Genomic DNA, 15,519 nt, shown 5'->3' with positions numbered 1-15,519 from the left:
AACTTGAAAGAGCTCACCAGCGCCATCAATGAAGCCGCTGAAGAAGCCGAATGGGGTGATATAACCCTAGACGAGATGAAACAATACATCTTGATGCTTTCCCTGCAAAGTCATGACGACTCCGACACTCGCACGAGAGCCGCTCGACTTCTCGAGCAGGATCGAAACTTGAGTTTTTCACAGATCATGGATGATCTGGATCACTTCGAATCTATCAAAAGGGATCTCTGCGCTTCAAATAGAAGAAACATACAACGGAGTAGAAGGTCGAACGTCGAAAACAACGGGACGCCCCCAACAACGTACAAGTACGAATAAAATCATTGTTGGTCCTTCATACATATGCTATCGTTGCAACAAGCCAAACCATCATTCAAATGACTGCAAGTATAAAACATATGAATGCGAGAAATGCTCCAAAATCGGACATCTCGGCAACGCTTGCAAATCGAGAACTAACAACCAGCAACCAAGCTCCTCAAGAACCCGCGACACAACACGACGACAAGTCAACGCGGTGTCGAGCCTCACAAATCGAGTGACAAAGACGGTTACCATCAACGGCAAACCTATCCAATTGACACTGGATACAGACGCACAGGTCAGTCTCATTTCGACTAGAATCTGGTCAGCCCTCGGGAAACCGAAACTGGAAACGCCCTCCGTTTCGCTCACGGTAGCGGACGGCAGATCTCTAAAAGTTCTTGGTACCTTATCATGTACCGTCAAATTCAATAACTTCGAATTCCACGGAGAAAGCCATGTCAGCGATAAATGCGAACTCTTTGGACTCGATTGGATCAAACGAGATCCGCAGCTAGAATCATTGCTGACGAGCGATACACAACCTCAAATACTTCAAGTGGAACGCCGTAAGCCAAGTTATGATTCAGAGAGCTTGGAAACAGCCAGAAAGAGATTCATGGAAGAATGTATGAAACAATTTCCAGAAATCTTCTCAGACGGACTCGGAAAGTGCAAGAATTTCGAAGCGAAGTTCTCCCTGAAGGATGACATCAAACCCACCTTCAGAAAGGCAAGACCAGTAGCTTACGCGCTTTTACCGCAAGTTGTAGAAGAATTGGAGAGAATGCAAAAAGAAGGTGTCATCGAAGCAATCGACCACTCCGACTTCGCCACACCGGTGGTCATCGTGAAAAAGAAGAACGGAACCATCAGGATGTGCGCAGATTACTCAACAGGATTAAACAAATCCATTGAAGATGATGTATACCCACTCCCCACAACTGATGCTGTATTTGCACAACTAAATGGAGGACATTACTTCAGTCAAATCGACCTTGCGGAAGCTTACCTACAAGTACCAGTCGAAGAAAAATCACAAAAAATCCTCAGCATAAATACTGTCAAAGGATTATTCAAAGTCAAACGACTACCTTTTGGGATCAAGACAGCACCCAGCCAATTTCAAAGTCTCATGGACACAGTCACTGCTGGTCTCCCTGGAAGACACCTACTTGGATGACATTCTCATCAAAAGTGAAACGATCGAGGAACACGAACAGAAAATAAAACGCCTGATGAAGCGTCTACAATCGTTCGGACTCAAAATCAGAGCTGAAAAATGCTCATTTCTACAGGAAGAGGTTAAATTTCTAGGGTTCATCCTAAATAAACACGGAAGAACACCTGACCCGGAGAAGACAAAGGCAATCACCAACATGCCGTCTCCCACTAACGTTTCAGAACTCAAATCATTACTGGGTATGATTACGTTTTACAGTCAATTCATTAAAGACCTGAAAGACCTCAAGGAACCGCTGAACGAGCTACTCCAATGCGGTGCTCATCGGAACGGAAATCCAAAATGAACGATTTGCTCCGCGGGCGTATGGCAACGTCGACGGCGCGGCGGCAAGAGTCTAAATTTCGTCTATACTCCCTCCGGCCAAGGTCCTGCTGCTAAGTAAGACCTCATCTGCCGTGAGAACATCACGTGAAGGAATTCGATCTTTCTCCTCTAACTTCAAGTTCTTCTGCAAATGAAGACCATATTCCTCTCCAGCTTCCTCTCTTGGCTCACTCTCTTTGACGTCCTTTGATGTTGATCAAGGGCTCTCAGACGTGATAGACATCAGGTTCGTTCCAATTCTCGAACCCATGCTCCCAGGTGAATTCGCTAAAACGGGATCTGGCGAGCCTATCTCTTTCCGAAAAATTCTACCGCTGAGTGCGCGGAATCACAGGGTCAATCCCTGACGATGAGATACTGCGAGATTTTTCCGGCAGTCGGGGCCGAATTCGCACTGAGGCCGGACAAGGTTTTCTCTCTGATTCCACGACGATCTGACAATGCAGACGATACATTTGGATTCACTCGGAATCATCAGCATCGAATAGAAAGGAAACCAATGTCAGCTAAGGATTATCTTTGGAATGTATCCGAAACGGAATCTTGCTCACGTCGGTGTCCCCGTAGCTGTTCGAATATAATGTTGCCCAGATCCGAGAAATCAGCCGCAAGTAGATGTAAATTCATGATCCGCTCAACCTTAGCACAGCATCCAAGCAGAGCTAAAGATAATCATTTCGAGAATGTCTGTGTATGCCTCGATTATGAGGTTCTCACAGACCGTATCGGCGGGAGCCCGTCTCCAAAGAATTCTCCCGCACGGCTGTTTACAATACTGACCTTGAAAGAGGGGAGCTTTCCCCCAGGAGCCCCCAGAGGTCCGGAGGGAAAATCCCTTCGTCCCCTTCTTCTTCGGGGTGTCGTTGCTGTGGTTGCTGTTGTTGTTCTTGCTGCTGTTGCAGTTGGTGAGGCTGCTGTTGTTGTTGTTGTTCTTGTTGTAGTTGTGGTTGTTGTCGCTGTAGTAGTAGTAGTTTTTGTTGCTGTAGTAGTAGTTTTTGCTGCTGCTGACAGAAATGTCGCCACCAGTCTCTGTCGGATTCTAATTCTTCTATCGGCCGCTGCAAGAATGGAAATGTCCGTTTTAGAAGGGACTAAGGCCGCGACTTGTCATTCCGTTCTCGAGGCACTACATTTGGCGAATTGACAAGCTACGATTGCCATGGACGTAGATGCCCTTAATCATGTACAATCATCTCAAGAATATTTCCATCTGAATGTATTGATGCAGAACTCAGACGAGAGACGGAGGAGGGACAAGACACCAGGCTTGACCAAGGAAGAGCATTGATTTCTCCTGATTCCTTTTTGTCTTCGAACGGATTGGCCATCCCGGATGGCTTCTATGTGGATCAAGTTCGGGAAAGAGGAGGATTCGGCTTCAGATGAGACGGAGCTGGGGCGAATTCGTCGCGCAGGACAGTAAGACGCCGGCCGCTCCGCGATCGAAATGAATACTCATCACGGTGAAGAAAGTTTGATTCCGGTTCGGCAATAAGCCAAACCTAAGGTGTTGGAAAGTGCGCTGAACCAACGGAGCCGGTGCGGCGTTTGCCGCGATCACTTCGTCGCCGGCCTAGCGAGCTACAATTTCAACGGTCAATAAAAGCAACACTCATTCTAGGGCTACGCCACGCACAGCACGTGTTATCACTGAGTCTCTCTAGAAAACAGGTTTTCATCAGGTTATGGGCCCAGCCCTGTGTCAATAATCTGAGAAACGAACCATAAGTGCTGTGAGGACAGTGTGACATACTTTTCTACGAGCTGAAAAATGCCGATAACAAGATCTTCGACGGAAGCGGCTGCGGAGCCATCGAGGCCATCCAACATCTCACGGAAGAGGTCTGCCGCGCGTGCTGAAGAACCAGCCCCGGCGAAGAAGAATACTGAAGAGGCAAACGCAGTGAATCCCAGCAGTATGAATGTAGTATGTGCCTCCAGCTCTAATAATCCTCCACTTTCGAATGTAAGCGTGTCCTCTCCATTTGAGAAGCTCGAGGGGGCGGTGAATCACATGGACTGGAGGTTTGCAATGGGGTCCCACCTTTACAATTGAGACCTCTGGGATTACGTCGACGGAGTGAAGATAGACGCCCGTCAAGACAAGAGGGCGCGAGGAGCTATAGTCTCTGGTGTGAAGCCGGTTCTATTCTCGCACATTCGCGACGCTTCCTCAGGCAAGGAAATTTGGAACCGACTGGAGAAGCTCTTTCAGCCAAGGGGCCTATATCGGGAAGTTGCGCTTCTAGAGGAGCTCACGAGCATCCGATACGCAGACTGCTCAGACACGGAAGCCTACATTAAAAGGAAAGTCAATGCTGCGCAGAGCTTGCGCGCGATCAACAGTTGAATTGAAGACCGACTACTGGCGGAATGAAACTTCCTGAAGAATTCACGCCGCTGATACAGAGTATCTCCGTTGCGGAGGGAATTACTATCGACTTCGTCAAGGAAAGGTTGCTGAGCGAAGCAGCACGGCAAGCGATACAGAAGAACGAAGCCGCTTCGGCCAGCCTCGGACGGAACTTTCGGAGGTCTCGGCCGGGTCTCTCGGGTAACGGTCGCAGCGGCGGATCGCGCTCCGAGGGTTCAAATTCTGCCAGAGAGCGGACGTTCCGCGGCTAGTGCTATCGGTGCGGCAGACCGGGTCACATAAAGAGGTTCTGTCCACTCGAGACTAAACAACGGGAAGAGCATGGAAGAATAGCTGCAGACAAAGACGGACTCGGGGAGCCGGAGCAGTTCGAGCAGGTGCTGATATGTGGCCACGGACCCGAGTACCTCGAGCGTGCGCTAATCTGTTCTTATTAGAGTATGAGTTGCCTGAGAACTTCTGCGGGATGAGAATCGAGACCACAAGAAAATGACAAGTCACTAGTGGAATAACGAGTTTATATCCGAATATATTTCAAGCGAACTTTGTCGGGCTTTTATAGAGGAGATGAAATGACCCGCGAGTGTCAAATAATGACTACGACTTTCCAAACAGTTCTCGACGGTCAGACGAATGGTTCATCGATTCAGGAGCTACTTCCCATATGACAGGATGGAAACACCATTTCTTCTCGTTTGCGAACAATGGAAGAAATCGCCCAGTTCTCACTGCAAACGACGCGATCTTGAACTCGGAGGGTAGTGGAGACATCGAGATCAACTGCAACGTCGACGGAACTTCACGAGCCACCAAATTGACAAGCGTGCTCTTCGTACCCCGTCTCAGTTTCAATCTCATCTCGGTGAAACAACTCGTAAGGAGAGGTTTCAAGGTGATCTCTAGGAGCAGATGCGAGGTGAGAAACAGACACGATAAACTATGCTGCACCATCGGGCTGTATAGACTCGAGGGATCTTCTTCCACGACCCTTGCAGCGGAATCGATGGTTCACGAGCGTTCGGGGTCCCCTCCTCCCCCGGACGGCTCGGGCGGTGTTGAGCGACCGGGAGTTTTCTCAGTCCGAAACGGCTCGGGTGGTGACGAGAGACCGCGGGCCTGTTCGATTCGAAACGTCTCGGGGGTCGCCGAGCGAACGGGGGATTGAGTCAACTTAGAACAAGGGCTCGGGCGATTTTGAGCGATCGGGGGTCGCTTCAGTCCAGAATGCTTCGGGTGGTTGTGAGCGACCAGCGGCCTGTTCGGCCCGAAGTGACTCGGCGGTCAACGAGCAACCGGGGACTTTCGCGACCCAAAACAACTCAGGCGGTGTCAAGAGACCGGGGGCCTGTTCAGTCACAAACTACTTGGAAGTCGTCCGGGACGGGCGAGCAACGGCTTTGGCGTCTGGAAGCGGTTCGCACGCGCTAGAAGACCAAGCTCGGGAAAAGATACAGAAGGATTGCGTCCTCTGGCATCAAAGGCTCGGTCATCTCAGTCCGGACGGCATGCGGCAACTGGTGAACGGAATGGTAAGAGGGGTACACGTACGGATCCCCGTTCTAGGGCCGGTTTGCGGGCCCTGTGCCGCAGGAAAACAGTCCAGAGGAAAATTTCCTGTCTCCCAGACGGCAACAAGCTCGAAGTTAAAACTACTGCATAGCGACGACTGTGGGCCGATGAGTGTTCCCAGTATAAGCGGGTACAGATACTTCATCACGTTCGTCAATGATTTCACACGCTTCACCGTAGTTTTCTTCCTGGAGTCGAAGACAGAAGTTTTTGAAAAACTCAGAGAATTCGTGAGATACGCAGAAAAGGGGGTCGGCGCTCGGCTCAAGACCTTGAGAACCGACAATGGAACTGAGTATCTCAATTCTCGAGTATCGACATTCCTGAAAGGGCGAGGAATCCGTCACGAAACGACCGTTGCGTATTCCCCGGAACAGAATGGGGTAGCTGAGCGGGCCCAAAGAACACTGGTCGAAAAAGCGAGAGCCATGTTATCGGGTGCTGCTCTTGATAAGAGTTTCTGGGCGAAAGCACTGAACACGGCATGCAAGCTGAAGAACGTCAGCCCCACTCGCGCCCTGGAGGGAGGTGTTCATGGAACAACCTGCCCTCTTCGAAAAGGAAAATAAAGTGTGCCTGTTGAAGGAATCGCTATATGGACTTAAAAAAGCCGGCCGTGTATGGTTCGAGACCCTCAATGCGAGCCTCAAAGTTCTCGGCCTGAAGGAATTCGAGCCCGACAGATGCTGCTACTACACGCAACGAAAAGACCTTATTCTCATCCTCACGATCTACGTGGACGATTTTCTTCTATTCACGAATAGTGCCGAACTGCAGTCGGACGTAATCGCCAATCTCGCAAAGATCTTCCCCATGATGAACCTCGGACCAGCGAGTTACTGTCTGGGAGTCAAAATAACGCAGAGCCCGAACGAGAGGATGATACTGCTCGATCAGAAGGAAGCGATCACGAGAATGTTGAGAGGGTTCGGAATGGAAGAATTCAAACCAACAGCGACTCCCCTCGAAGTGAGCGTGACGCTAACGAAGAGAAAAGAGAATGAAGAACCTTCCGAAGCCCCGTTCGGGGAAGCCGTTGGGTGTCTCTTGCATCTCTCCCAGACCACAAGACCAGACATATCTCATGCAGTTGGCGCAGTCAGCCAGTTCTGTTCAGACCCCACGGACGCTCATTGGTCGGCTGTCAAAAGGATCCTTCGCTACCTAAAGGGCTCAATCGACCTGAAACTCAGGGTCAAGCGTCCGATGACATTGTGGTGTGACAACAAGGGAGCGATTCTCCTCAGCGACAATGACGTCTTCCATGCAAAAACGAAACACATCGATCTCAGGCACCACTTCATCCGCAATATGGTGTCAGAGGACCTTGTGTCCATCAAACACATTTCGACGAACGAAATGACCGCGGACGTTTTCACCAAAAGCCTGAGCGTTGAGAAGTTCAATCGCTGCAGGAGACAGTTAGGTCTCTATTGAGCTCCGTGGTCCCGCACAAGGGGTGGTGTTGGAAAGTGCGCTGAACCAACGGAGCCGGTGCGGCGTTTGCCGCGATCACTTCGTCGTCGGCCTAGCGGGATGCAATTTCAACGGTCAATAGAAGCAACACTCATTCTAGGGCTACGCCACGCACATCACGTGTTATATCTGAGTCTCTCTAGGAAACAGGTTCTCATCTTAAGGTCGTGGAAAATTCATTCAAAGATCACAAAGGTCAGTAAGGCCCAGAGATGGAGGGCTCCACGACGTCCCCCGCCGTCATTCCCATTTCGTTTCTTATGACTGATGTTATCCAGGGATTTCTGATAGATACGGGTGATTCGGCTCGAACAACGTTCCGGCTTCTACGAGGCTCTCTCGTCAAAACACGAGTGCACGATGACGCTCCCCTGAGAGGAGCATGTCCCTACAGGGAACTCAAAATTCGCTCGGTGAACAAAAATTGTTTCGTTTGTTCGGGAAGAAACGTACGAAAACCTCACCGCTCTATAGATATTGAACGACCCTGACCTCCCCTCGCAATCGCTCCCCGATCATGCCGCGGTTCTGATTCGTGAGCCAATCGGTGCAGTTCGCGTTCACGGAATGAATTCGTACGAGAATGGAACCGTCGGAACCGGAGGAAAGACGCAGCGAAGGATACATTCTTCAGTACCTTCCTCCCCATGAGGCATCCCTCCTCCCTCGGGATTTCCTCTCTCAGTTTTCATATTGGCTCAGATCGCTTGTATAATATAATTACCTAATAATTATTTATCATCGCCGCTTGTGAAACTTGTGAAAATATTCTATCGTAGTATCGTGAATCGTGAAAGATGGATCAAACAACGAGATTGGTCCGAACGACGACGTTTCCATCGCATCGGAAGAGCCTGAGCCACGTTGATATCCACTTGCGAAGAACTCTACAGAGCAATTCCAGCCTCGTAAGCTCTTGAAACCGATGGAATTCCACCCCACCTACGAGTCATACCGTCGAGGAATGAAAGGGAGGTTCTCAGGAGGGGTCTAGGTGTACTATGACAGTCCTTATTCGGGAGTCATGAGGGCACAATACGTCCTCATCTGAGGATTTCGAGAGGCCGTATCGAGAAGAGACCGTATCGTATTTGGCTTGACGGGCTCAGTCGCCACGAGGCTGAGCAGCCAAGAACTTGGACGATTCCAGATACAGCTTCCCGAACCTTGACTCCCTCGGGCGGCAAGGTTTGAGGATTTTCCCCCGACCGCGAAATTCCCGAAACCATCCCGCCAACCTAGACCGTGATTATGACTCGAGAAGTCACAGCAGCTCCGTCAAAACTCACTTTCATTTTGTTGATATCTCAACTCTCTCTTTGTATGCATGTTTCGGACTTGGACAATCGTCCTCGCTCTCGGTGCGATCGCGCGCTCTATACTCTTATCACAGTTATTCTCGTTCCCAGAAATTTAGAACTCATTCTGCTGTCTGGTATTTAGGTCTTGCACGTCTCCTCATGGAAACGTGCTCGGGTTCCAAGACATCTGCGGCTTCTCTCGTCGAAAGAGGAAACGAAGCGAAACACCAAAGACATCACGATACAGTTTAAGCTCGGGTTCATTTGCATTTTATAAGAGGGGAGCGGATCTCTGCAGGGTTCCCGGGGGCAGATCTCGAAAGGTACTCTCGAACACTTTCAGCTTACAGTACTACTCCTTTCTTTTGTCTCTACTGGCGGGTCGCCATCTCCCAGGTCCTCTATGTACTGGAACGAATGGAAGATTCTGATAAGCTCCTTCCGGCCTGAAAATGCCAGAAGCCTCTACGGGATTCGCGCGATCGCGCTAAATATCCAGCTCTATTCATTGTGGCTTCCCAGATAGCTCGAAAGTGCCCGTCGATCAGATGCTATCCAGTTTGGAGAATGATTTTGATGAGAATCACCGGATTCGCCGATTGGACTGCGGAACAGCTGAGGCGGCATATTCTGTGACTCCGACTGATAAGTTGAGTTCATAAGCCGAGGGTCAGCTTCGACTAGAGATTTTTCGTCGGGAAGACTTGGGCCCAATGATCTGGCTGACTGATCTGATTTGTAGGGGGTGATGAACGGAAACTGTTCACATTACCTGATACGGTGTTCTCGTTCTGCGTCCGCGTCTTCCAGAGGAGGATGCCTGAGGCTCTCGGACGCTAGCGGACCGAACCAGGGCGGTAGAAGGCATCACGATATCAGCCGAGCCTGGAAATCGGAAAACAATGTATGAAGTAAAGAGCCCAGAGCTCGGGAATCGGGAATGACCCTGCGATGCACCTGTCTCTCGAGAAGGACCCAAAGCTCCTGCCGTAACTCACGAGACCATACCTGGCGTGATAAGGTTGACACTGCCTATATGGTCGTTCAAACTCATGTCTGCCACTGGATGGAGGGAAGTATTTTAAGAAGCAGTCGAAGAATCGGATTAACGAATATAACTAGAATACGGATAAAGATGGGCGGCCTACATTCGTGTTTGATGTTCCTCAAGTCGATTTCTATCCCATCGATGTTTCGATGGGATCCCGGGGCGCTGTGAGCTCCAAGGTTAGGTGAGGCTTCCATTCTGGCTGCTGTCTCTCCCTGTCCCAACCTGCAAGAGTCACCGGTGATCGAAATTGAATCTCAACGCAGGCGAAGCTCGATCATACAAAGATATTTTTCGATCTGTCAGGCCACGAAGAGAAGCCTGTGTGTTAGAGGCTGAGAGCTGCTCCGCTGAAATCGGCACCCGACGCGGCGCCGGAAGACTGTGAGATCATCGATCCACGTCGCCGCACGGACACGGGCAGTTCTTCCGGAGTCGCGTCGGCGAATAATGCATCGTTCTTGTATGTTTGCGACGCAGCATTCCCTCTCTGAAGCTGTGCTATCGGGGAGAATCCGTGATCTTCTGAGTCTGCCATCGCGGAATATTCACAACGTATCCCGCTGAGCTCTTACACATATCTCCTCGGAATGGCAAGATTTGGCAAGTTTATCAACAAAATACTGTTTCACTCCGAATCGGATCCCAATAGGGGATTCGACGAAGTCGGGATTTCGGGTAACCGAATTCTCCGCTTCTGATTGTAAGAGATTTGACTCACGATTATCCAGATGAACGGAACAACGTGCGCCCTCGTGAATTTCGACCACTGACTCGACGAAAGCAGGCTCATGTTATGAGCGACTCCGAAGATGGGGGTCTGTTGAGCGTTTTTCGGGTGAGTGATGGGAGAGTGTGAGTGAGAGAGCTGGACAGCTGATCGGGAGCTCCAGGACTCCGTAGAGATCATGGCGTCGGTCGAAAGAGAAGGATGTCCGAGCGAGCGAATTAATCATTTGAGGCTGGAATATCGGGCGGTATTTTCGCATTCTATTCGCGTCAATGTGTCCTGATATCCGGGGATCGACTGTTGCTCTACTTGCTATCAAGCTTCCACCTCGATTGCAGTACTACAATCGAGATACATAGGGTACCGATCTTCCACAATCAAGACAGTAGCATCCTCCATTTGACCGCTTAAGACGGGATGGGCAATAATACTTTTCAACGTCAACCGGCCTGAGCTACTCAGAGATGCGTTCTGAGTCAGAGATGGGTACACCTATTCGGGTGAGCCCAATGAAAAAATATTTTCCTGTCGCATCTGACAGTACGACTTTATATCTTGAGAGACTTTGCTCGCGCTGTGACGACGGAGTGACAACCCCAGCTCCTCACCCGGTAGAAGTCCCCCTCTGTCTAAGGTTCAGGAACTGTCCATCTCATCCACGGGGCATACCTAGAAACTCCGCTCGAATTCCGCGACGATCCGAGGAGTCTGTTCATCAAACTGGAGGGATCCTAGTTCTCCCATTATTCCCTTTATCCCATTATCCGCTTTCTCTTGACCTCTGTTGAATTGAGCTTTTCACTTGCAGCGAGTGGCACCCCCATCGGTAATATATGAATTCGTGAAGAAACACTTCGATTGGTCCGTAACGGAGTACTCTGATGTGACGTCTCTATTTGCATTGGTGACCTTGTGTCGATCGCACCGCCTGGTCTGATCTCGCTCCAAAGGACTCAAAGTGCGCGACGTGACAATGTCTATCATCGGCGTGACATCAATGCTGCTGCAGAATTTCACCAGGGGTCTCGCTTATCGCGGATGGATGTACTACGCGAGTGAGTCTCAAGAGCTCATACAGCTACGCCTCTCGAAGAGGTAAAGTAACCTTGATAATTAAGGAATCCGATCCTATCCTTGTATTCCATCACGGGGGAGCGATTCAAGCCCCGATCGACTAATTAGGCCTTCCCAGCTCAGACGTTCAGCTTCTGGGCTGCTTGCGAGGCCCTGGTTCCTGTACTCGGCGATGTCATGTCCTCGCAGGTGTTCAACGCGAGCATTAACGCCTTGCCTTGAGCCCCGTTAATGATTTCGTCCCTGCTTTCGTCCTTCCCCTGGGCTCGCTCGTGTGAGTATTTTTCCGCGAATGATCGACATAGTTGATCCGAATCGGTGTCCCAGCTCGGGGAATTCCCTTGAGGATCATCTTATCCGCCCTTGCAGTTACTCTTATCGGAAGACAATGGACATTTTCTGATCCGAGATGGCATCTTCACCTTCGGTGTGCAGTCCTTGAATGAACATCATGACCCATGAGAGCCGGCCCATATCCGCAAGATTCTCCGAACAAAAGTCATCCTGCACTGTTCATAGGTGGAAATGATGTTCAAGTTTTATCGATTGAGGACTTAGCCCAGCGAATCGATCAGTGGGCTTTCGATTGAATGTCAATACCGACGTTTCTAATATGATCACTGTTGATTCAGACGACTATTGTGAATCGGCTACTGTGAGTCTACAAAGGCTACAAAAGTCATCTCGAAATTTTCGTACCAACTAATAGCTCGGCATGAAAAGCGATGTCTGGAAGTCGGAAAACCATAGAGATCTCGGAATTTCCTGCTGCTGCTACGGAATACACAACTACCGAATCAGAACTTGGAATTCGGGCATCATGTGACTCTTTTTCCTCCAATCAATGAATTTCAAAAACGAAGCCACTCCCCGCTCTCCGGCGGGTGTGGAGGTTTGTTCCTAGCTCAGTTCTCGTCCGGATCTTAAGTTTAAACGAGATTCAGACCGGATCAGACATGTTTGAGGTTGCTTAGAAGGATGTGATATCTCTCATGGATTCTTCCGAATTTCGTCAAACTTCGCGATACCAAAAGTATAGTGTCCCCTCGCGGCCCTGGGAGCTGTCAAGTCTGGGACACACATCAGACCTCCGGCAATCAGAAAAATAAATATTGTCACCCGGTTTTACCCGGTTACCGAATAATAATTTATTTTCGTCACCATGAAAATCTCCATTTACGATTGAGAAGCACAATTCCTTGGAGACACAGAGACCATAAAACTCCGAATTCCTACGTGAAGGAGACGAAACGACTCTTGCGGAGTCTGTATCCGTGGCATGAAGCCACGCCGACAGTGCACAAAATCGTGGACCACAGTCTTCAAGTGATGAGATATTTACCGTTGCCCGTCGGTATGTCAACTGAGGAGGCGCAAGAGCGCGGAATAAGGATTGCCGCCGCTTCAGGTCGCTCAACACAAGGAAGAACTCAAGGGAGAATACGAACCACGATCTCATGACGATGCTGTTGATTTCGTCTGATCCTCTCATTGTCAGCCTGCGAGAACCTCTGAAGAAAAAGTCATCGAGCGTTGACCCGGAAGTGACAGCTTTACTGAGGGTCGACCCAGAGATTGAAGTCGGGTCCTCGGAAGTCAATGATGACACTTCAAGCACAGAATGTACGGATGACACGGAGAATTCAAGCGACTCTTCGAGTGATTTCTGTTATTGACTCTAAGGAATAACAGAATGTATCATGATCGCCTAAACCTTGATTGGTCAGTTTTTTCTTGTATATCCCGACTCGGGGACACTTCGCAAAGCGAAATTTCACGGAAAATAATTTTGTCCACATAGAAACTCATTTTGATCCACTGTGGGACGGGAGAATCTTAAAAGGAACTAGCCTGGGAAAGGAACAAGTCTGAATTGCTGTGGCGAGTCTTCGGCATCAGTGCTTGCATTGTATTGTAACAGTCCGATAGGGACGTATACCTGGATCCACTCAGAGGGGAGGGACAACGCACTGATAATCACCGTCCGACTCGTTACTTTATTTTCTCACTTCCGATCCTCGACCGGCTCCTCAGTTGTCAGTCGTCAGCTACGGTCCCTCTATCTGCTGGCTGTCACTTCTAGCTACTGACGGCTCTCTCTCTCAACCCCACTTCCCTTCCCCGTGTCTATCCGCCGGCATTGCCGCTACCGACATGCATCACCGGACAACCCATTCTAGCTGGCTCTCCTCCGAAATCCAACTGGCTGTTACAGTATCTATATTCATTCTGACCGAAATCGACGTCTAGTCGGGCGGGTACAATCTTACGGGCATAGGATCCTTTGGGAGAGTTGATTAGAGTAGTTACCCAGTCCGTCGTATTCGATTCCGGAGGAAATCAGGCGGAGCCGTAGTGAAATCCTTAATCTGGCCCGTAATAGAAATGGAAATTCAGCTCAGTATCCGTTTGATTCTGTGAGGTAGCTCGTACGCCGAGATATCCGCCGGTCTTTGAGTTCCAGCTGGCGTGGATCATGCCGCTCGGGTTTGATCCAGAGAACGGTCAGGGCGTGATATATGTTTGTGCTGTGGGAGTATTCTCAAGTTGCGTACCGTCACTCGAGAGACCCCGAGGAGGCGACCGCGGTAAAATGGCAGTGACGAAAAAATTGCCTTCGGGTTGACGTATCGGGATCCGCCGCATTTCTCTTCACGCGGTGTCAGGCAGTGCGCTAGCTGTTTGGCACAGGTTCGTGGTTCGTACTCTGGTAGAGCTGCTCTAATTGTAAGAGGATCTGAGTCAGGATGGAGATTAGATTTAGAACAACTAGCCACGGAAACAAAACTAAGGTGTTGCAGCTGTTCACTACGCTTGCGTGAGAGCGATGTCGAAGATTTCGGCGAGCAAGGGCTGCAGATGCGAGAGTCTCTCCCAACCAGTTCTGAACCATTGGAGATGGTCCGCGGGCCGGTTGCCTAGCTATAGGAGTTCGGGCAGCTTCGCTATGATTGGACTGAAGAGTTGTCGGTCAGATGGATGATTCCGGATAACTTGGAGTTTTAGAGCTTCGACAAGTCGGCATTGCTCCACGGTTCGGGCGTCGAATAGTGTCGTTCGCTCCGAGAATGCTGGGAAGCGAAGGAGCGGTTGATTATTATCATGGCTAAAACCTGTCTCTGATCGAGCTAACCGGAGAATTCGAGTCTTCCGATGGGGCGGAAGAAACAGGGCACTGTACTTACCATTACTCAGAAGAGCTACTGCACAGAAGAGACCGATCTCCGTGTCGTTGAGACTGAGGCCGTTGAACGAAGAGAAGAAGTTGAACATACTACTCGTGAAGTCGATCTGCAAATCGAAAATTCACACGATGTCAGGAAGCATACGATTCTCTTGGAATACAGTTTTTCGAAAACAATTCGGAGAAGTCCTGCAAACGATTAAGCTATCCCATCTCTCGGAATATTTCCTTGGATTCAACGTTCCTCCTCCTACGTACATCACAGACGAACTCAAGCTGCTCCCGTGTGACGTACGCTCCTCCAGCGAAGGTGACCGCGCCCCTCGATCCATCTTCTTCGGCGAGGATGCTCCTGGAGACGTGGATCAACCAAACTTCGAAAAAGCCTAATTTGATGAGAATCAACTGATCGTCCTGAGCGAATTCAAGGAAGCCCGGGATTCGTTTCGCGAATTCTACAATATCCTGAATGGACGGAGTGACGAGACCAGCGAAGTGTTGCCACATGGTCAATCGTTCCATCTCCATACTGTCGGCAGTCGATCCGCTGTCGAGCTTGATCTCGTTCGCAGTCTGAAAATGGAGAATGGCCGTTATAGAATCATTTTCACCTCGATGCCGCTCAATCACGGTCCCTGATTCATGACTTGCTGCCCTCGTCAGTCAGTGGTTTTACTCACCAGTAGGGCAGGCTTCCTGATAAGACCCCGCGTTTTCTCCTCCGTGAATCCACAGTGTGCGTGATGCGCTTGGGAGATGGTCAGGATAATGTCGTACATTGCCAATTGCTTCGTTTCCAGTTCTCGCGCAGCAGCTGCCTGGTCGTCCGATGATGAGACATGGGCTTCCTCGGCGCGCTCCCGTGAACGTTTCGGAACTCGTCCATAGCG

The 15,519-nt window shown here is 49.9% G+C and overlaps 3 protein-coding genes across 3 annotated transcripts; 2 read left to right on the top strand and 1 right to left on the bottom strand.

Annotated features, from left to right (window-relative positions):
- Nucleotides 1-190: 190 nt before the first annotated feature.
- LOC114828039 (uncharacterized protein K02A2.6-like) lies at nucleotides 191-1,486 on the top strand. Its single transcript, XM_029110622.1, has one exon. It carries the CDS (start codon nucleotides 191-193, stop codon nucleotides 1,484-1,486), a length of 1,296 nt encoding a protein of 431 aa, XP_028966455.1.
- A 9,367-nt stretch (nucleotides 1,487-10,853) lies between these two features.
- Nucleotides 10,854-11,667, top strand: LOC114828038 (uncharacterized). Its single transcript, XM_029110621.1, has 3 exons — nucleotides 10,854-10,871; nucleotides 11,180-11,302; nucleotides 11,554-11,667. Exons 1-3 carry the CDS (start codon nucleotides 10,854-10,856, stop codon nucleotides 11,665-11,667), a joined length of 255 nt encoding a protein of 84 aa, XP_028966454.1.
- A 2,700-nt stretch (nucleotides 11,668-14,367) lies between these two features.
- Nucleotides 14,368-15,447, bottom strand: LOC100902159 (ecdysone-induced protein 78C; the record flags this gene model as incomplete). Its single annotated transcript, XM_029110623.1, has 4 exons — nucleotides 14,368-14,516; nucleotides 14,637-14,736; nucleotides 14,888-15,202; nucleotides 15,310-15,447. Coding segments are annotated over 4 exons (702 nt in total), but the record flags the coding sequence as incomplete, so codon positions are not given.
- Nucleotides 15,448-15,519: the final 72 nt, after the last annotated feature.

This window comes from Galendromus occidentalis, unplaced genomic scaffold, assembly GCF_000255335.2.
Source record: "Galendromus occidentalis unplaced genomic scaffold, Mocc_1.1 scf7180000076920, whole genome shotgun sequence".
In the NCBI taxonomy this organism is placed as follows: domain Eukaryota; kingdom Metazoa; phylum Arthropoda; class Arachnida; order Mesostigmata; family Phytoseiidae; genus Galendromus; species Galendromus occidentalis.
The sequence above is the reverse complement of the archived record's forward strand: the minus strand, read 5'-3'. Positions and strand labels throughout refer to the sequence as shown.

Excerpts from the sequence above, each read along its gene's own strand:
- LOC114828038 (XM_029110621.1), top strand. Across the intron at positions 11,303-11,553 it reads TGTGTCGATCGCACCGCCTG|GCCTTCCCAGCTCAGACGTT; the intron begins GTCTGATCTCGC and ends TCGACTAATTAG.
- LOC114828039 (XM_029110622.1), top strand. The coding sequence starts at position 191 with ATGATCTGGATCACTTCGAATCTATCAAAAGGGATCTCTGCGCTTCAA.